Source organism: Astyanax mexicanus, chromosome 3, assembly GCF_023375975.1.
Source record: "Astyanax mexicanus isolate ESR-SI-001 chromosome 3, AstMex3_surface, whole genome shotgun sequence".
NCBI lineage: Eukaryota > Metazoa > Chordata > Actinopteri > Characiformes > Acestrorhamphidae > Astyanax > Astyanax mexicanus.
The window spans coordinates 14267910-14290031 of record NC_064410.1 but is presented as its reverse complement, the minus strand read 5'-3'; the positions used below and the strand labels follow the sequence as shown (position 1 = coordinate 14290031).

General features: G+C 38.9%; 1 protein-coding gene across 2 annotated transcripts in view; it reads right to left on the bottom strand.

Annotated features, from left to right (window-relative positions):
- Positions 1 to 559: 559 nt before the first annotated feature.
- Positions 560 to 22122, bottom strand: part of elac2 (elaC ribonuclease Z 2) — a 37812-nt gene continuing 16249 nt past the window's right edge. For both annotated transcript variants that reach the window (XM_022667242.2, XM_049475887.1), the window contains exons 13-24: positions 19545 to 19683; positions 19344 to 19429; positions 18382 to 18503; positions 15866 to 15962; positions 15554 to 15692; positions 14212 to 14250; positions 13944 to 14053; positions 9917 to 10016; positions 7536 to 7656; positions 5869 to 5947; positions 3249 to 3393; positions 560 to 2598 (exon numbers count right to left, since the gene is read on the bottom strand). In XM_022667242.2, coding sequence (XP_022522963.2) covers positions 2371 to 2598; positions 3249 to 3393; positions 5869 to 5947; positions 7536 to 7656; positions 9917 to 10016; positions 13944 to 14053; positions 14212 to 14250; positions 15554 to 15692; positions 15866 to 15962; positions 18382 to 18503; positions 19344 to 19429; positions 19545 to 19683 — 1405 coding nt within the window. In that variant the 3' untranslated portion in view covers positions 560 to 2370. The remainder of the gene's footprint in view (positions 2599 to 3248; positions 3394 to 5868; positions 5948 to 7535; positions 7657 to 9916; positions 10017 to 13943; positions 14054 to 14211; positions 14251 to 15553; positions 15693 to 15865; positions 15963 to 18381; positions 18504 to 19343; positions 19430 to 19544; positions 19684 to 22122) is intronic.

The window sequence follows — 22122 nt, the reverse complement described above, 5'->3', positions numbered from 1 at the left end:
ACAGAGAAGGGGCCGGTGTAGGTTGGACTGTGCTTCTGCAGTAGAAGCACAGTCCAAGTTCATTCCAGAGCAACACACTGAATTTGGCCTCATTAAAGCCTGGTTTATAAGAAAACTGCTGGGGTCCTCCACCACGTCACTCAGCCACACCCACTTCCACACAGCTCAGCACTGCAGCTGCGCATCTACTGTCACACACTGCCCCCTTCTGGTCAGCCTCAACAGAACAGGACTGATTAAACAATTCACTTTTAAAAGTCTAAAAAATCATAATTAACTGTAATAATAAAACCATGCTTAACAAAATGTGTTCTTCATAGGTTTAAAAATGAGAGATATCAATTAAAAAAGTGCAAACTCCTGTCTGATCCACTCATAACATGCTATTCAGTGTTGATGCAGTGCTGAGAATGATCCACCCCCAAATAATATCTGCTCTATCGTGGTCTAAATCATTTTTATGACAGTAAAAGGTTTGGTAATAATATGCATGAACTGCACGTTTGCTTCTGAAATGTTACACTTACTGGACAACATGGGTAACCAATGGAAAAATCTGTTCAACTCCTGATCCTTTAATTAACATCATTAAATTATCATTATTAAACATAGTATTCTTCACTCCATATTTTATTTTCTTAAAACAAAAAACAAAAATCAGCTGTATTTGTACATAAATAATACAATTTTACATACATCAGCATTCACATCCTGGAAATAAAAATGACACATTCAGTGTAAATCACTCCAAACTCAAAGCTCAACTCAAGCTGTTTTAATCCAAAACCGCAGGTCTTCAAATCTCCTGCAGCAGTTCCAGTTTGTAGAAAGTCCACATTGTATGAAAATTTAGCAAATAAGGAATTCATGTGGTGAGAATAAAGCAGTGCGTACAGTCTCCGCTCATCACTCGGGTTCTACAGTGCAGAGTCCTCTGATTCAATCTTCTCAGTCTATGATCTCACACATTCATTTTTACAAATTCCCCTGCATATAGAAAGCATGTTCTCTTACAGCGCACTTACAGTATGTTCACACAGCAGGAGAAAGTGGCCCAAATCTGATTTTCTGACCAAATCTGATGTTTGCTTTAGGCAGTTTACACTAGCAGATATCTGCCTGAACTATTTGTGCTCTATTAGTTACACACGAGTTACACACATGTAAAGTTTTGGGTTCATCTGCAGGCATTACTCAGCCACACCCACAAATATCATTTTAAGCATTTTATTTTCCTTTGACGCTTTAGCCGTATTCTGTGGCTGGTTTCAGCCATTTCATTAGGAACACTGAGCAGTTGTGACACAAACCTTCTAATATTATTACAACAGTCCAATCATTCCAAAATTTCAGGGGTCAGTTATCTTGTTATTCTGTCTATGAAGCCTTACTCACTGCTGCTGTCAATACATCTGTCTACTTACTGCCCCCCCCAACACACCTGTGTCACATATGATGTTGCAAAACATCAGATTTGGGCCACATTTATCCACTGTGTGAACGTAGCCTAGGAGTCCAAGAGCAGCTGCAGAACATGGAAAATAAATATATTGGAATTCTTTAATTACACAGGTCTTCAAGGGCACATTATCTAAACTGTTCTTGTATTGTATCTTTTTATATTCAATATGGCAATTTACCCAGAATTCATTACTGCACTAATGTTTTCTCACTCACTTAAACCACCAGCTCTTCATTGGTTTCCACTGTATTTAACTCTGGTTAAAACAGATTCCGATTTGTTTGCACCCTCGATGTGGTTCGTTTCGGCAAGTGTGAACACAGTAATCGCACTTGGATGCAGACTGAAATAATCACAGCAAGAACCACAAAAGAAGCAGTAGTCTCAGTCCGCTTACGAACTAATTCTGGAGCAGTTTGTTTGTGGACAGAACGTGATCAGACCTCAATCCAACCCAACTGTCAAAAACTCGTGTGTGTGCTAAAATGCTGTTTGGCTAAAGTTCAACCCAATTTATTACCCAAATAATGAACCCAGCTATCAACTAATGCATATCTGCCACCACTCCATGCTGAATTACAGTAAAATGAGTTTTAGTCGAGAACACACAACCTTCTTCTTGTATTTACTTTCTTGCTCCGCCCCAAAAAACTCTGCCCAATAAGCAGAGAGAACATGCTTAAATCATTTGACGGGATGTATTTTGTTGCACTTGCGGTTTTCCTTGTGTGAACCAAACCAAACAAAACCAAGGGGGAAAACGCTAAAACTGTAAATTAGTAAATTAAATGGTTTTCAGCTGAGAAAACACCCTAAGAGCAGGGGAAACAATTCTCTGTGGTAATGGGCTTTAAATTACATATGCAGCTAAGGTCCTTCTACACTGGCTGAACCCTGCTGATAGAAGCTCAGCTAGCCTTCAGTCTCTTTGCGGCTATCTCCTGGTTAGGCTCCTCCTGTTCCCTCTTGGCTCCACCCCCTTCTGCTGCCTCACTGTTCGATATTGCAGCCATAGTCCTCCCCACCTTCATCTCCCTTTTCTCTCTTTTCTCCTCCATCTCCTCGATCTTCTCCGCAAACAGTGCCTTCAGAGGGGCCAGAAGACGAGGCAGGATCCGGAAATCTCCCAGCCGGATCTGAAACACATCACAAACATAAGTGTGCTTTGTAACATCAGGTCATATACCCTTATCTACACACGCACGCACGCACGCACCCCTTAGGAATGAAGGTTATTGTGGGGGGAAAAAAAAAATTGCGCTAAATTTAGTTGTTTTGCAATATGTATTTAGATATATAAAAAATATTGTTATATTATTATCTAATTATATTAAATTTAAATTAATTACATTGGGAAGATTAAATCTGCATTTTACAAATATATATTTTTTTCTTCTTTAAATGAACTAAAAAGCTTAAAATGTATTTGTCTTACTTTTTACAGAAAAAACTATTACAAATTTAAAAATAATGACAAAAAATTTCAAATATTTAAATCTTCAACATATCAACAAAGCACAATGACATTCATTGCTTAGTCTTTCTACACGTAGCACGTGGTCTGTATTTTTTCATTATTTGTAGCTCAATAAATATTACCCATATTAGTAAACTTATAAAACTATTTATTGGTATAGCCCAACTGAAGTAGGTTGCCACCAAAAGAAAAAAAAAACTGGTAATAGATGTACAAAGTGTGTACGTACAGACAGACAGACAGGCAGGCAGACAGACAGACAGAGTTCTAATGGTGAAGCAAAGAGAGAGGGAGAGCGAGAGAGCTCACCCTCATATGGTCGAAGGAGATTCCCAGTCGCTGATTGAAGTCATCACTGAAGAGGGGAATGGTGGCGTATCTCTGGCTGAAGTGGTTCAGCATTGTGAACTCTGCGTTCATCTTCATCCCGATGTCGATAGCCTGTGAAGTCGTGCTGCAGAGGAAACACAGTGTTAGTCCAAATAACAGTGTAAGCCTTATTTTTGAGTTGCTATAGTATTTAGTACTATTTTTTTTAAATAGTACAATTTAATAAAAAAACATACGGTTTTAAAATATTAATTAATATGAACATTTTTCTTTCAGAAGCATTGAACTCCTCCTCGTCCAGTTTTATTCTGAAATCAAGTGTATCATCAGAAGTAGCAGTAACAGAAACTACTTGTCTGAGACAGCTTTACAACAGATGCTGGAACACAATCAAATCCTCCTCACAACAATCAAAAATTCTACTGCTCTAAACAAATTTATTGCTACACAGTCCGGTCAGAATTTCAGTATCTGTTACTCTGCGTACTTTATTATCCTCCTTTCACCCTGTTCTACAATGCTCAGGACCCCACAAGGGAGACCATTACATAGCAGATATTATTATTTAGGTGGTGGGTCATTCTCAGCACTGCAGTGACACTGGCATGATGGACCTCTGTGGTGGTTTATCCTGCGGGGTCTTGAATATTGAAAACGGTAAACAGAGGACAATAAAGTACCGTATTTTTTGCACTATAAAGCGCACCAGCAATAAACGCCTATTTTCTGGACTATTTTCATACATAAGGCGCACTAGATTATAAGGCGCATTTTATGCAACACTAGTAACTAGTAACTAATAGTAGGAACATGGGTGTCACCATATGTTCCTTCTAAATTAAGCAGGTATTGCCACCTGTAAAGCCTGACTGTTAAAATTCATAAATAAGGCACAATGGATTATAAGGCCTACTGACCATTTTTGGAAAAATTAAAGGATTTTAAGTGCTCCTTTTAGTGAGAAAAATACAGTATACAGAGAAACAGAAAAGTGTTCTGATATGCACAGACCTTAAGCACACAATGATAAACTAACAAACACTCAAACTGTGGATCCCTCCCAACACTTGCCCCAGTACTTCTTTAAAAGACCACTGCATCCCTCCCCGGAGAGCTGAGAGAGTCAGTGATAAATGAAAGTCTTACTCATCCAAATTAAAAACCTAAAACCGTTGACTGTGTTCCAGGAACAGAATGACTAATTGGTCATTCTGTCTGTTATGATGCCAGTAAATCAGAAGAGCCTTTATTCTCTAAACTCCAGCCTTTCGTCTTCAGTGTGATGCCCTATATGTAATGCTGCACATCCACAGCACACAACACTCTCATCCTTCAAAAGCTTCTGGGTTTTCTGGTGCACAGGCCAGACTGTGTACTTCAGATCTAAACTGACCAAATGTTTGGAGACATCTTTTCATTATGTTATCATATTAAACCAATATATATATATATATATATATATATATATATATATATATATACCAAAGCTTTTACATGGCATGGCTTGAATTTCACAAAACTGTTTCTGACTTGGTCTGTTCATGTTCAACAGCTCAATAGGAGACATCAAGGTAAAAAAAGGTCAGTACTCTAAATGACTGTAGAAATTATAGAATTTTCCTGCACCACGTTTTGCATGCTTTACACGGAAAAGAGAAAGTACTTTCAGTTTGTCTCGTATTTGAACAAGAGAAGTTACAGATGTCCGTGTATTGTTTGATTAAACAGCGTAAAAGACTACAGCAGCAGTAAAACTGCACTGTATGTCTGTATGTGAACATGGAGCTGACTTGCCCACTCCTCCCTCAGAGGGCATGTGTCCGCTAAAACACACGCAAGTAAAAACAACAAGAGTACATCACAAAACATATTGAATTCAAGTCAATCTATAGGACAATAAGCTGATAGCGTAATTATCACAACAGATCGTTTTAGTATTAAAATTACAGAACTCTGTTAAATGATTGCTTACCATTTATAGCCGACCTGATGGGTCAGAACCAGGCCCGTTCTGATCAATGTGACATTCCCATTTAAAGCTTTCTCTAATAGAGCACAGCACGTCTCACTCTGTAAAGCTGCCGATTCTCTCTGAGGGCTTCAGTGACGTCCTATTTTCAGAAATATTTTTTCATGATAAGGTCAAACGCTCTCTCTCTCTCTTTTACTGGTACAACTCCACAGCTAAGAACAGTCTGAACAGACTGTAAAGCGCAGGACTGAGCTGAGACAAATCGAATCCAATCTCTGCAGAGGATCCAATAAGCTAAAAGCGTCCACTTTAGAAGCAGCGTCTAAAGGAAATGTGGGCAGTTAGGGGCAGAAGCCATTTATTCCTGCAGTCTTTTCCGTTTCAGCAGCTGAGGACTGAAGTGCTTTGTGTAACTGAGAGCAGCAGGAAACTTTCATCATTATAATCATCATCCAGGATCACACTCACTCCAGCCCTCCACCTCTCAGCCTCTCTGTGCTGCTGTTTGGGGGAAGCTCTAGGATCACAATCAGTGAAACTGACATAGAACTGTGTGTGTGCTGCACTGGCAGCTCTGCAAAAAAGCGTGGTAAGGATTTGTGTAAGATGGACAGTGAACAAAATCACCTGTGCCTCTTCTCCCTTGCATCCTCTTCCATCCCATCTTCAAGCGTAGCTTCATGTATTAACAATGTGGCATTTTTTCCTGTAACACACAAACACTACGATGAAGCACATCTGGACACAGACAGTGGATTGCTTTCAATGTAATATATTATACATGTTTGTTATATACACCAATCAAGCATAATATTATGACCATATCTTTGTTTCTATGTCCATTATTAAATTTTTCAACTCTGAACTGATTATTTAGGACACTTTGTAGTGCTAGTAGACTCTAGTACTGTATCTGTTTCTCTGCATACTTTATTATTATCCTCCTTTCCCCAGCTCCTAAAATGCACAGGACCCCACAGGAGAGACCACCACAGAGCAGCTTTTACTATTTGGGTCGTGGTTAGTGTGTGTTGCACTGTGTTTACGAGTGGAGCTCTTCATCAGTGTTCACAGGACGCTGTAGGTGTACTATTATCAGTCCAGCAGGGATACTGAGGTGTTTAAAAACTCCAGCAGCACTGCTGCATATGATCCACTCGTACCAGAACAACACACACTAACACCTCATACACCACTACCATGCTAATCAGTGCTAATCACTTCAGTGCTGAAAATAATGATGCACCACCAAACTGCTTAAATGTAGTAGTTATTGTTCTTTAGATGTTTGGATAGTGTTAACCCTTCGTCCACATTTCTGTTGTCTGCTCAGATATCATTTAATCGGTTTCAGTTTTAAAACAGATAAAATACAGGCAGTTTTATAAGGGAAACTGTGTGTGTTTCCAAGAAAAAAAATCACATTTCTGTTCAGAAAAAGAACACAATCTTCCCCTTTGGCGAACCTTAGGTAATCAATCACAGTATTTGTGCTAAATCACAAGTCTTGCAGTTCTAAAGGTTCTGGGTGAAGAAGTGGAGCTGCAGCATGGGAGAGAATCTGTGGGCTAATTTGGAGACAGTCAATAGAGCATTTCTCCTGCACTCTCTCCTGCTCGCTCTCTCCCTCTTTCTCCCTCTCTCGCTCTCTTCCGCTCCCTCCCTCTCTCCTGCTCCCACTTTCCCCCTCTCTCCCTCCCTCTCTCCCTCCCTCCCTCCTATTAGCAGAGTTCTGAGCTGTAGGGAAGCCTATAGTGCTGATCAATAACAGAGCAGGAGAACAAAGGAAGCAGAAAATTCAACCAATCACAGCTTTAAATACAGGAACATCCCTATTGATCCGAACCCACTCAGGACAGAACAATTACGGACATACCTACACACACTCACTCTCACACACTCACTCACACTCACACTCACACAACTCCACTCCAATGTGGTAAGTCTGCTTTATCCAGCAGTCACAGTGAGATGAACCTCTGCAGGGTCTCATCATTAATCAGCTCAAAATCACACCATTAAAACTCCTACAGGATCTTTCTGCAGAAAACCTCATGCTGCCTCTGATTTTCTCAAACACTGAGAGAAAGTCTGTGGGGAAATCTGTCCTGAACCCGCAAACTCTTCAATATGGTGAACACTGCTAACAGCGCCCACTTAGGGAGAAATGAAAGCGTGAGTTATGTAATATACAAGTATATTATACAGTAGAGTTACGGTTAGCACACCCTTAGAACCCAGTCAATAATAGAACCCAGTGTGTGAGTGAGTGAGTGAGTGAGTGAGAGACTCACCCATTTGTACGAGTTCGTCGCAGGGCATGGTGTCTCCAGAGAAAACGAGCTGCCAGCCAGACTGGTGGGTCAAACTGCAGGCGAACGCATTCTTACAGTGTTTCACCAGACAGGTCTGAAACTGATATCAATCATATTACAACTTTATTCTCAATTCTAATATTATTACAACCCCAAAATCAGAAAAAAGCAGGGACAGAATGAAAAATGCAAATGTGAAATTTTGTTTTAGCTGCTCAGCTTAATTTAATTTAATTAATTTAATTTAAAACATACCAGTGCATCTCATAAATGTAAATAATAGCTACTTTCTTTCAGTAATTCAGTTTGGTGAATTGGTCCCAACCATTTTTATGATTCAGGGTTGTAAAACTTTATTAATTCATGGTATTAGAGCTTTATCTTGCATATTAAATAAAAAAAATCATTCTAGATACAGTGCTGTAAAAAAGTATTTGCCCCAACAGATTTCTTTTGTCTTTGCTTTTTTATGATAATTACATTTCGGATTACCAGATGCCCCCTAAACCTAATAACTAGGTTGTGTCACTTTTGGCGGCAACAACTGCAATCAAGTGTTCGGGATAACCGGTAATGAGTCTTTTCACATCTCTATGGAGGAATTTTGGCTCCACTTTCTTAGCAGAATTGTTTTAATTCAGACACATTGGAGGATTTATTGAACATGATTGACCTGTTTAAGATCATACCACACCATCTCAATCAGACTTTGTTTTTTTTTTAAGCTTTGACTATTTTTTTGTTGTGTGCTTTGGATCATTGTACTGCGGTCAAACCTAAGTATGCCTTAACTTAAGGTCACAAACTGATGGACGGACTTTCACTGTTCAAATCATTTACGGCATGTTGTCCAGGCTCTAAAGCAGCAAAGCAGCAGTAGACCATCACACTACCACCACCATGTTTTACGTTCAGTATGATTATCTTTTTCTGAAAATGTGTGTTAACTTTTTTTGTGTCATTCAACAGAATGTTAATAAGAATATAAGCCCTGGGGATCATAAAGATGTTTGTTGTAAACGTGAGATGAGCTGTAGTGTTCTTTCTGGTCAGCAGTGTTTTTTTGTCTTTAAACTTCCACATGGAGACCATTTTCACCCAGTCTTTTTCTTATTACTGACCCACTAAAACTGAGTTTTAGAAATGACTTTGTAACCTTTTCCAGACTGATAGATGATCAATGACTTTGTTTTCTCATCTGTTTTAAATTTCTTCAGATCAGAGCATAATGTGTTGGTTTTATGAGATCTTTTCTCTGCTTCATGACAGGTTCTGTTTAAATTATTTCCTGATTCTACAGTGAGGGAAGTAATCAGGCCTGATTGTAGCTAGTAGTAAAATTAAACTCAGCTTTCCAAAAAAAATGTGTTAATCACAGTTAACTCAAGAGGGAATTAACTAAATATAATCATTTAAAAGTGCTTTTTATATTTACTCGTTATATTTGTCTGATATTAGAGTTAATTTAATAATGTGAAAAAATGTAAGTGTAAACAAAAAGCTTAAACAAAAGAAATATGTAAGGGTCAAATATTTTAACGCGACACTGTAAACGATTCATTCATATATTTAATTCTAACATTTCTAAGTTAGTTTAGAAACATCTACAAATTTTGTTCATTTAAGACACATTACATTTTTTCAGTTTCCTGATGATCTCAGAGTTTTGGGAAACACTGATCAGATGTTTTTGAGGAAACATTTCAAACATAGTAGATATACTATACAACTCAAATGTTTAAACACAATGTATATTCAGTGGTATTTCATTATTTTTTTTAATGTTCTGTATTGTAGGTTAATACTAAAGTCATCCAAACTATAATGAAAAAATATGGAATTATTTAGTAAACAAAAAAAAGTGTTAAATAAACCAGAATATGTTTATATTTTAGATTCTTCAAAGTAGCACCTCTTGCTTAAATGACAGCTTTGCACATCTTGGCTGGATTTTCTCAGTCAGCTTTATGAGGTAGAGTCACCTGGAATGGCTTTCAATTAACAGCTGTGCTGAATTTTTAATTACATGAATTTCTTGCCTTAATGTGTTTAAGATTATCCGTTGTAAAGTTGTAAAAGTTGGTATAAAGTGATTATTTGAGTCATGTTTTAATTCATATTACGGCAAGAACTCTCAACTACGTAAAAAAAAAAAGATCAGGAGTAATAAAACAAAATAAATTCATCTGATTCTTATGAGTTACCAGCCTCAGAAATCGTAAGTTAACAGCTCCCCAGATAAGAATGCTTCTTATAAATGCTTCACAGAGTGTTTTGGTTTGTTTAACACTTTTAAGTTACTACATGATTCCTTATGTGTTTCTTCATAGTCTGAGAAGTGTATGTGAAGCAGGTTCTACCTTAGTGAGATCGTTTCTCTTCAGGAGATCCTGAATAAAGGACTTGGTTTTAAACTTGGGCACCTCCACTCCCTCACTCAGTAACTTGGCTGGGATGTAGCTAAACCAGAGAACGAGAGAGAGAGAGAGAGAGAAACAGAACACGAGAGGAACGTTCAGCACGAAGACTCTCACATCTGAGCAGAAGAGGCAATACAGACAGTTTCTCCATAGTAAATAAATAAAATTAACAAATCTTCATCAGGTTAAATACTATGTTCAGATTTGTTAAAAAGGAACCCAAATCACAGCTTATAACACACAGTATCTGTTGTATCCACCTTATTCTGCCACGCCCACAATCAGGAGTTCATTTCTTCCACCTTTGTGTTGGAATTTCATTTACTATCAAATGGTTTTAGTAGTGTGCATTGCAGTAAATGCAATCTGAAGAAGCTACTGATCATAAAGTAGCTAAATCAGCTAACCCAACATCTTAACACGCATTTTAACATTATTATCAGCAAAGCTAATCAACTTTCACACACAGCACACAAAAGATCAGTGTTGTGGTGCTCCATACTTCTTATATCCAAGAGGAGCTGCGTCTGTGGTTGGAGAAGCTAAAATTGAAACATCCATCACAAACACTCATGGGTTGGCACTCACCATTTTGTAAAGGGGGTTCTCTGCAATAAGGCCCACCATGAAACAGATGCTTTGGGTGCTATGAGGCTGTCAGAGAAGACACTGGCTGGAGAGCTAATTTATGATCAGGGAAGCACCTGGATGAGTATAGAGGGTAAACCTCCCAAGCACACCAGACACGTCTGCTTCACCAGAGCTTCAGAACAGAGTCATTAAGATGTTGTGATGCTGGTTTTCCTTTACAAAATATTAAGATTAAATGTATGGATGTTTTCATGGATGTTATTTGGTGGTTAAATTCAGTGCCTTCAACCACAGATGCAGCTTGTCTCATTGGAAGGTGGAGGATTTACGGTATTTTTCGCACTATAAGGCGCACTTAAAATACTTTCATTCTCCCAAAAATTGTTAGTGTGCCTTTAAGTCCGGTTTTATCCACCTTATGTATGAATTTTACCAGTAAGGTATAAAGGAGCAGTAAAGCCACTCAGCTGAAGTACAGCATTATACAGGAGTTTCAGTTTAATTCTCCCGCAGCATTAGCATTACCTGCTAAGTAGTAGCCATTCAGCCATTCAGAGGTGAGTATCAGCCTGTAGTCTGCTGCTAACCCCGGCTAGCGCAGCTGGAGTAGCATTAGCATTACCCGCTAAGCACTAGCCATTCAGCCATTCAAAGGTGAGCATCGGCCTGTAGTCTGCTGCTAACCTTGGCTAGCACTGCTAGGGCAGCATTAGCATTACCCGCTAACCATGATAGCCATTCGGCCGTTCAGAGGTGGGTATTATTGGCCTGTAGTCTGTGTGTTTACAGTGTTAAAACAAGCTATGTGGGACGAATCGTTAGCTAATATCACTCTGGGTTCCTCAGTGTAGCACTGTCGGGCGGCAGTTAGGTAGCATTAGCGACTAATGCTCCAGCCTTACTGGAAATCTGAAAAATCTAAGCTTAATGTAAATAAACAGAAGCTTTGCTTAACCAAATAAACAGTTTTCAGTAGGGGTGTGACGAGATGTCGTGAGATTAAAATGTGACGATATTTCTTGTCAAGCTTAAACCTGTCTGGTGGGAAAAACAACAACAAAAAAAAACAGTAGGTGAGCTCTGCGTGACAGTAGGTGAGCTCAAGCTCTTAAAATTTTATTTTTAAATCTCGTCTCGATCTCGTGATATTAGTGTCTCGTCACACCCTTAGTTTTCAGGTAAGAAATATGTGTAGATTAACATTCAGCACTTGTTTGACTTGTTGACTGACTTGTATGAAAATGTTGTTTTTAAGAATTAGTTTACTTTACTTAGCTTAGCTTTACAGGCTTTGGCCCATTAGCAGCAAGACCTGCTGAATTTAAAGGGAAACATGGTGACACCTCTGTTCCTAACAGGTGCCGCCTAAAATGCGGTGTGCCTTATGTATGAAAATAAACCAGAAAATAGATGTTTATTGATAGTGTGCCTTATAATCCGGTGCACCTTATAGTGTGATTAATACAGTATGTTACATGGAGCTCCAAAACCTCTTAATCGTAACCTCTTAAACTTTTAAATCCAGGCTGAAAACATTACTGTCTGATCAGTTTTAAACACTGTTAGTCTTAATCCTGCAATAGTTGTTTTTTTTTAATAGGTTTTCGCTTTTATTTATTTAAAATGCAATTTAAATTCTAAAGAAGTTGATACGCTGTGCAAAACATGAATAAAAACAGGATACAAAGATTTGCAAATTCTTTTCAACACACATTCAATTGAATACAGTACAAAGACAAGATATTTATAATAGTTATGTTCAAACGGAAAACCTTATTGTTCTCTTTGTTCAAATATTTACTTACTTAGAATTTGATGCCTTTAACACATTTAGGCATGACAGGGTCATGTTTACCACTGTTTTACATCACATTTCCTTTTACCAACACTTAATAAGCGTTTGGGAACTGAGGACACTAATTGTGAAAGATCTGTAGGTGGAATTCCTTTCCAATCTTGCTTGATGTACAACTTCAGCTTCTCAACAGTCTGGGTCTCCTCTGTCATATTTTGCACTTCATAATGTGCTGTACATTTTTAATGGGGGACAGGTCTGGACAGCAGGCAGGCCGGTCTAGTACCTGCACTCTTTTAATATGAAGCTACGCTCTTATAACAGGTGCAGAATGTGGCTCGGCATTGTCTTGTTGAAATAAGTAGGACATCCCTGAAAAAGACGTTGCTTAGGTGGCTGCATTTGTTGCTCCAAAACCTGTATGTATCTTTCAGCATTCATGGTGCTTCACAGATGTGCAAGTTACCTATCCATGGGCACCAACATAAACCTACACAACCAGAGATGCTGCTTTAGAAGTTTGTGCTGAGAACAATCTGGATAGTCCTTTTTCTCTTTGGCCCTAAGGACTCAATGTCCATGATTTTCAAACAGTTTGAGATGTGAACTCGTCAGACCACAGAACACTTTTCCTCTTTGCGTCAGTTCATCTCAGATGAGCTCGGGCTTTCTGGGTGTTGTTGAGATCTGGATTTAGCTTTGCATGGCAGTTTTAACCTGCACTTATAGATAAGGCAGCAAACTGTGTTCACCAACAATGGTTTTCTGAAGTGTTCTTGAGCCCATGTGGTAATATCTGTAACAGAATAATGCAGTGCCACCTGAGGGATCAAAGGTCACAGGCATCTAATGATGGTTTTCTGTCTTGCCGCTTACTTTCCAAGATTTCTCCAGATTCTCTAATTCTTTTGATGATATTATGGGCTGTAGATGATGAAATGTCTAAATTCCTTGCTATTGCACATTAAGAAACATTGCTCTTAAACTGTTGGACTGTTTGCTCTTGCAGAGGTTCACAAAGTGGTGAATCTTGCCCCCATCCTTGCTTGTGAACAACTGAGCCTCTATGGCATGCTCCTTTATACCCAATCATGACACTCACCTGTTTCCAGTTAACCTCTTTTCATGTGGAATATTAATATTATCTGTTTGAACAAGAAAACTTTTGTCTTTGTAGTGATTCAATTGAATATAGGTTGAAAATGATTTGCAGATAATCAGATTCTGTTTTTGTTTCTCACATGGTCCCAACTTTATTGGAATTAGGGTTATACACTGTATAATTCATTTCCTGTTAATTATTCATTTGTTTATTTTTGTCTTTACTGTTTTCTATGTCTACTCTTTCACAACTTTTTCGTGTTTTTTTATTACTTTGTTTTATTCAAGCTGATGTTAAGCATTTTGAATTGCCAGTGTGTATGAAAGGTGCTATACAGATAAACCTGCCTTTGCAAATCTGCCTTAATTCACTTTCTTTACTGTTTAGAATAAACCACAGTAAGCACACTGTGGAACTTCAGCTGAGAAAGCTTAAAAAACATAAGCAGAAACTGAAGAAGAGTTTTCTGTAGATCTTACTTGATGTGGCTGAGGATCCTCTGGCAGTGATCGTGATACTGGTTGAGCCACGTCATGATCGAAGTAGGAGCCACCAGACAAATTGGAGTGAAGCTTTTCCCTAAACTGTTCTACAGAAACAGACACGGAGAAAACAGAGAGACTCCAGTGTTTCCATCAGAACACCAAAGAGATCATGTAGCCCACACACAGCATTTTACCCCCATACTGCTGAAACTGCAAATGAATTCAAATTAAACATCAGAAGGAAAGAGGAAAGTGTTTTTACCAGGGCTCGCTCTCTCTGCAGCAACAAATTAATCAATCCCTGAAAGAGAAATTAAATATACATATTAGAATTTATGGTTTTGGGAAAATTTGTAATCAACAAGTGCTGGTAAAAACAAAAATATGTACTTATGTACTCAACACAGAATTATATCTAATGTTTTAGTACAGCAGACATAATTTATTATCATTTTGAACTCCAGTTATAATCCTTTTAAACATGCTCTACCTGTATCTCCAAGATCAGTTCGCCAACCAATCAGCTCACAGTAGCAGTAATGCTAGTGCTTTAAGTATAAAACCTGATTTCTGCAGATAATACTGAAATATTCAGGCATGTTTTCTTTGCTTTTATAGTAAAATACATTATTCTACTTTCTAAAATTAAAGAAATACTCAAAAAAATACTTTGAGTATGAATGAACAAGTAGTTTATTAAAGTTCAGTTAAAATTTTTAGCTTTTGGCTCCATTCAGCCCACTCATAGAGGACTCATTCGTAGGCTCCCACTAGAGTTTAACAGTCATAACAGGGGGACAGAAAGTAGTCTGACTTTATAAACAGCTCTGGTAATGCAGGGGGTGTGTTTTAGACTCGTGGTTCTATCTTTCTCCGTAATTCTATTGGCAGTATTTAGCCTCTGCTCCTGACTCCCATTTGACTGGGTCAGATATCTAGCATGCCAATATGCTGTGCGAGTGCAGAGAGATTCTTGATTTGCCTTGTTTTTGCCTGCGATCAACAAAAAACTGTCAGCGACTCAAAAACTGGGCTAAAATCACGTAGTGTGAACTCAATACATTGCCCACCTCTAGTCCAAATCAACGAAAGAGTGTTTTCACTCTGCAGACAAACCACACAGTGGTTGATCCAGTTGGTTTAGCTGATCCAGACAGAGACCACCTTTTCAATCTGACACATTCTGGCCCTTTCACGACCCCTTGTACACCTGCTCAGTCCGAAGCTCCAAATCAAACAATGTTTTATTCGAGCATACCACTGTGTTCTTCATCCACTGCAGAACCTACCACCTTACAACCCATCAATATATATATAACATTTATCATCTATATATAATATTTATCATCCATAAACATGTTCATAGTTAGTCTAGCCCTAGTCTTATTTTATTGTAAGGTATTGTATTGTATTGAGGTCTGCATTTATCTCATGACAATTATAATTACAGATTTATTCATAGAATAATGGTCAAGTTCTTAAAAAGGTAGAGGTAAAGAAAAGCCAAATTTTGTAAAGAGGAGAAAACCAGCAATATGCAATATCCCTGTGGAATGATATGGAAAAAAATAAAGTTCACTATTTGTGCGTGCGTGCACACTCACCGTGTGGTGATCTGCGTGCAGGTGTGAGATAAACACCGTGGACAATTTGGTCAACATCTCGTCCACATCGTTGCCATAATGATGACACAACTGACCGAAGGTGCCTTCTCCACAGTCCAGTATCAGAGACTGGGAGGAGCTAGAACAGACCAGTACAATAATAAATAATAATAATAAAACACCTCATTCTCCTCACAATACTGACAGTATAGAATCTGCAGGAGAAGCAGAACTGCTCCCTCCAGCTCCTCTTCAGAGCACGCTGCAGCTGTATGTGTAGGTAGGTGACTGTGGTGAGTCGCTCTTCAGTACCTGATGTTGACCAGAGTCCCGCTGACGTTCCTGGTCTTCATCGGAACAGCTGATCCCGTCCCCAAAAACACCACCTCTGGATAGCGGTCCACCTTACCTTCAAAACACACAGATGCTGGTTTTGCTATTTTTGTGGGAACCTCTCTTTCCACTGAACACAATAATAGCTCTTTTTAACACGTATAACTATATATTCTTATTATAATAATTATAATAGTATTATAAGGTACACCATCAAGAAACGTCTATTTTCTGGTCTATTTTCATACATAAGACAACAGATTATAAGGTGCATTTTAAGAAACACTATAAGGGACTTCTAATTCAGCAGGTCTCGCCGCTCAGTGGTGGGGCGGTATCTAACTAAGTTAAGTAAAGCTAAGCTAAGTAAAACTGTAATTTAAAAAAAAAAGACTTTCTTTTAAAGTCAAACGAGTGCTGGGTGTAAATCTACATAGATTTCTCTCCTGAAAACTGTTTATTTGTGTGGTTAAAGCTCTTCTGTTTGTTTACAGTAAGCTTAGATTCACGAATTTCAGAAGAATTTTCCTCAGAGCGTGCTGTGATTCTACTTGGCAAAGCTGCATCAGCAACAGTTCAAAAAGTGTGTCGGAGGAGGCATGTGCTAGTCTTCACCCTCCTTGTGTGCTGGCATCACTTGTGATTGGGGTTAACTGACTAGCTGATTAGGTGGGGCTAGCTAAGTCGGGAGAAAAGAGGGAGAAAAGAGGAAAATAAATAAATAAATAAATTACACACAGCTGGACTAAACTAACTAAAGGGAATAGACTGGCACTGGATTTTTTATGGGTTTCAGAGTAAAGGGTGAGGAATACTACTTTTGTTGGTATATCACGTAAAATCTCAACGAATTACATTTAAGTTTGTGGTTTTCAATTATAAAGGTAAGAACACCAGCATGCTGGTGACTAAATGTGGGCTTTAGGTGGGTTCTGAGTGATCTTGAAATATTGAAAAAAAACAAAAACCACTGTCATCCAACATTTAATTTTCATCTCAATACTCATAGATATTGTATTTTTCATCTAGCCCTACTGTCTGACTCAACTATAAAGTATCAGCGAAGTCAGAGGAACTGCTCCACTTAGGCCTGGACAATATTTTGATATCGGTATTTATCGCGATAAGAAATGTTTCAATAACGGTGATATCATTTTTGTGGTATATCGATATGTATTATTTATAGAATCTATCACAGACAGGCGTTCTTTTAGCGGCGAAAGTTCACTGCAGAGCTGAACACAATCAGCCTCCGTAGCCGGGCTACGTCAGTGCGTGATCACGTAAAAATACAGGCACATAGCCAGATAGGCTAGGCCTGGGTCGGCTCCGCTCCGCATTGCATATAAAATGTCCCGCGATGAAGCGAAACCGACACTAACCAAGTGGATCTCGGCTGCTCTCCGGTCCGCACCTAAAATGTCCCGCGATGAAGCGAAACGGAGCGGAGCGCAGCCGAGCAGAGTTCCCCGGTTAGGCTCGGCCCCGCTCGGTTTTGACAATTTGCTCCGAATTGTTCCGGAGAGTGGAGCCGACTAGCAACGGTAATGTATCTGTTCCACCACCTTAGGCAGTTTCACTACATACAATATTTTCCTTATTCTAGCTAAAGCACGTTTGTAGTTTATGTTGTCTCTAAGTTATTTACAGTTGATACAGCATATAGGTTTGTTTATTTGACAGTGATATGTTCCTTTTATGTATATGAAGGCTTTTTGTATTCTTCATCCTGGTTGAAGCACTCTTGTTTTGATCTGTTAAATATGTTTACAAAAGAATAAGAAGCTCTACCTCTTTTGTAATGTAAAGTTATTTATATTGGTAATATGTATATAGGTTATAGGTTTATGTTTGACAGGGATGACATGTTTTTATTTTGCTACATGCAAATAAAAGTGAGCATTGATTTATTCTGATCCTTTTTTATTTATAAAGTATTATACAGTTTTTGTGAGAAGAGGCTTTAAAGACTTACATTAAAATTTCAGACAGTAGTGTACAGATTTCCATTGCAGGGATTCTTAGCAGTTTTTCTGAGGCCATCAAAGTATTTATATCGATATTGAAAAGATAACGTATCGACCGAAATTAAGGAATATATCGTGATATAAATTTTGGCCATATCGTCCAGCACTAGCTCCACTAAACACTCTTTACTCATTCCACTATGGTTGGTTGATGCATTTTGGCCTTTGCCCTAATGCTGGTTTCATTTGACCGATCAACGACTAAACCTAAACCACATGCAGCGTCTGCCCAGCGCTCCACAGACGCTGCAGCAGTGAGGAAACGCTCGACTCAACCGAGAGGGAGGAGGTCAGCCGGCGGCTCAGCTGAGAAAATGAAATGTCACCAAACATCAGCGTTTCTGTCCATCCTGCCCTCCCACTCAGCTCTGAGTTACCACTTCTTACAACCCATCCCAAACCCGACATCCCACCCTCCACCCCACCCCACCTGACTCCGCTCTTTTTCACTCTTCATTTCTGTCTCACCAGACAGGGTGACGGGGTCCGTCGCTTGGAACCGTTTGAACTCCTCCACCTCCTGCAGGAAGTCTGGCACCTCTGCAGCCTCCTTAACAAATTCCTCCTCATCACACACAGGGATGGGATCTCTACAAAACACACACACACACACACACACACACACAAAAATCAAACGCTCAGTCATCTGAGCAAGTGCTGACAGAAATATAATAGCTGGGAGGAACTGAAGCAAATTCTTCTGCCAGTCTAGAGAAGAACCTTCCAGAAGCAGAGACACTGAGAAAGTGACCCATCTCATCACTGAGCTCCACTGCAGATAACTTTACTCCCTAAATACTAGGACTGTAACTTTTATCTACAGACTCCAGACTCCTATCATTTATGGAGAAACTGTGATTTTAATGAATAAACTATGTGTTTATGAATAATGAATAATATGGATTGGGAAATACACTATATTGCAAAAATGATTTGCTCGCCTGCCTTTAGGTGCATGAGTGAAGTCCTATTCTTAATTCATAGGTTTTAATATCATGTTGTCCCACTCTTTACAGCTGTAATGAGGAAATTTCACAGGTGTCGCCTGAATTCACAGCTGAATTGAATCATTTGGATGGGTAAGTGAATACTTTTGGCAATATAGTGTAAAAAATACGCTTACACCAGTCATGACTTTTGGATCAGGCTAACCTAATTTAACCGAAATTGTAGATAAGTGTGTAGAACAGTGCAGTCTGAACTAGGGTAAATCAATCTGAAACTAATGAAATCTTGAGTGTGGAATTTAAAGGCAAGATTACTGGAATCTGTGTTGCAATAATGTTTTATAAACATATAGTATAATCTGTATAATCTGGTATAATAAGTATAATATAATAAGTGGTCCAATATAATATAATAAGTATAATCTGGATTGAGGATGAGTATTAGTGTAGGTTGGGTTAGTTTAGTGTGAAACCGGGTCTCACCGCTGCCACTCTACTTTGGGTCTGAACTGGAATTTGAGCAGACACTCTGCTCTGACGTTGGGAACATGCAGAGCGGCCTGAGACTCCTACAGCAAAACAGAAACAAACACAAACATGTAAACAGGTAAATAAGCACGGACTCCTCTGTCCCCGCACAGTGTCCGTAAAGCTCTGGGTCACAGAGTGTGGGGGGTGTGTTACCGGGCTGGTAAACTTCTGGAGCTGGGGGAAGACCTCAGTGTGGATCAGGTTCAGCTGGGTCTGGATCTTCTGGCTCCTGACGTTGTGAACACTGTGGACCTGCTCGTTCATAATCAGATGCTCTGTACTGGAGGGGAACCTGTCACAGTAACACACACACACACACACACACACACACACATAAATTATTATTTTAATCATTACTAGTCATGGAATATTGTGGGGACAAATATTATATATTTTTACATTTAAATGACCATTCAGGGCTATATTTTTTGTACTAAATGATAAAATGATCAGAATGCATCTCATCGCATATTAATGAAAAAGTTCAAGAACAGCCTTTTGATGACAGAAGAGCTAAATGCAGTATTTTACTGTGCAGTACGTGATGGATATCTGTGTGGTTTGGTCTCTGTCTTTATCTGCTGCTCATTCACCAACGCGCATTCGCCAACACGCACTCCCCACTCCTGAGGTTGCCAGGTTTAAAAACACAGCCATGAAAACTAGCAAGCAAATCTTAGCTGCTACACAACCCCTCATATTTCTGCATTCTTTAAAAAGCTCAATGACCAAAGACCTAATAAAAAGGGAGTGAATGCTGACAGGGAGTTCCACAAATGGAGAAGACTAAAAGCTCAATAAGACAACAAGACACTAATGAGGCTACGTTTCTCCTAAACAAGTAGATAAGCTACTTTAGCTACAAGTAGATAAGCTACTCCAAGTAATTCATCACAACCGGTAATTTATAAAAAAAAACAACTCACAAAGAAAAGGGCAGCTTACTAGGGATGACCATTTTAATTAATTAATAAAATTGAGTGTTTGCATTTATATCAGTGGTCAGTTTAAATCTGGTTAACAAGGCAGATGGTAGCTAAGAGGTAGATAGGTTAGCAAGGTTATCTTAAGTGATCTGGACTATGCTGGCTAACGCAGTGATGCTACACAGACCACTGAAGTCATGTTGTCATTTTGTAGTCTGCGCCATGTTGTTTATGCCCATATTTGGGGTTCCCTGTCTAAGCGGTTCAAGTAAATGGGGAATTTGAATGGGCTTTTCAAAAACTGGCCTCTGTCACATTCTGTGGTAAATAAATATGTTCAGAACCCTGTACGTTTTTATTCCGTGTACATTTACCTCCTAAATATCACTGGATCCTCTGAATTTCGAGATCGCTTAGTGTAGTAATCAGAAAAATGTTAACTTTAAGCTAATGCTTAACTGACGTCACAGCACAGCGGCTGGAAATGACCCCGGACTGGATTCTGCACACCACCAATGAACTCCGGTCAGATCACGTTTTGGATTATTATGCTTCTTCACAGAAGATCATTAAAGCATTTAAACAGGTGAAAACTCTTTCAGTAATGTTGAGCAGTGTGATGTTGAGCAGTGTAGTCTGTGTTAGAGCTTTAAAAGCAGATAATAAGAGAAAGTGTCTCTCAGTTCAGCAGAGCTTCCCTGCAGGTTTAGTATTTAATTACGGTCAATAGTTTATAACAATTACTACCTACCTGACTTACTGAGGCGACAACGAGCCAGAAACACCAATTTATTTCACTGCATAATAAAGACAGTAAATGTTAAAACGTTTTACAGCTGGTTCTGGAGTATCACTGACCTGTTTTAGTGATTTTATGCTGTGACACTCTCAGCTCTCCTCAGTAAGGGCAGTTAGTTCATTAGTTGAATCAGCTGTGTGTAAAATGCTCCCAACTTACGGCTGGAGTGCCGGTGTTGCGCCTCAAAGAGTCCCCTGCTAATCTCTGCAGCTTAAAAGTTAGCATTTTTCTCATTACGACTGTTAAACGATCTCGTAATTCAGAGGATCCAGTGATATTTAAAGAGCACAAGAGCTGGTTTGTAAGGTTTCTTGCCATGGTAAACATTATTGAACTCATCTTGCGCTCATTTCTGTAGGTCAAGTGTCTTCATCCTGGCAACCCAAGTGAGCTTAGGGTCTGTGGGGGGTTAGGGCAGACAGCTCTCTGTTGTGTTTTCAAACTGGACCACTGAAGCCATTTCACACACTCTCATTTCCTACTGTGCCATGAGATATTGTAAGGCGTGCCGTGAAAAAAAATATATCCAATTTTGTCATTATTTGGCTAAATGTCAAGTTACAGTGTTTTAAAAGTAATGTATTTTCTTCCGTATCAGAAGGAGCAGCAGATAGCTAATTGCCTTAATTCTGTGAGGCAGCTGTAGTGATGAACGAGACAGGCAGATAGGAATGGAGAACTTTTTTAAAAAGGAATAATCCAAACTCTGAACAGGGTCCGAGACTAAATCCTGACCCCGATGAAGAATCTAGTATGCGTGGAATCAAAATAAGCAAAGATGATGAACTTGAGGGAGGACAGTGAAAGCTGGAGGATGCAGTGACACCAACTCCATTGTGCTTGGTGTATAGTGAAAAGCTAGCTTATAGTGCCACTGTCTCAAGTAAACTTAAAGGCCATCTCCAAACAAAACATCCAACATTTTAAAACAAGAAGACAGATTTTTCAGTGATATACTAATTAAGTATAGATTAATTAGGTGACCACATTGTCATAATTAAGCTAC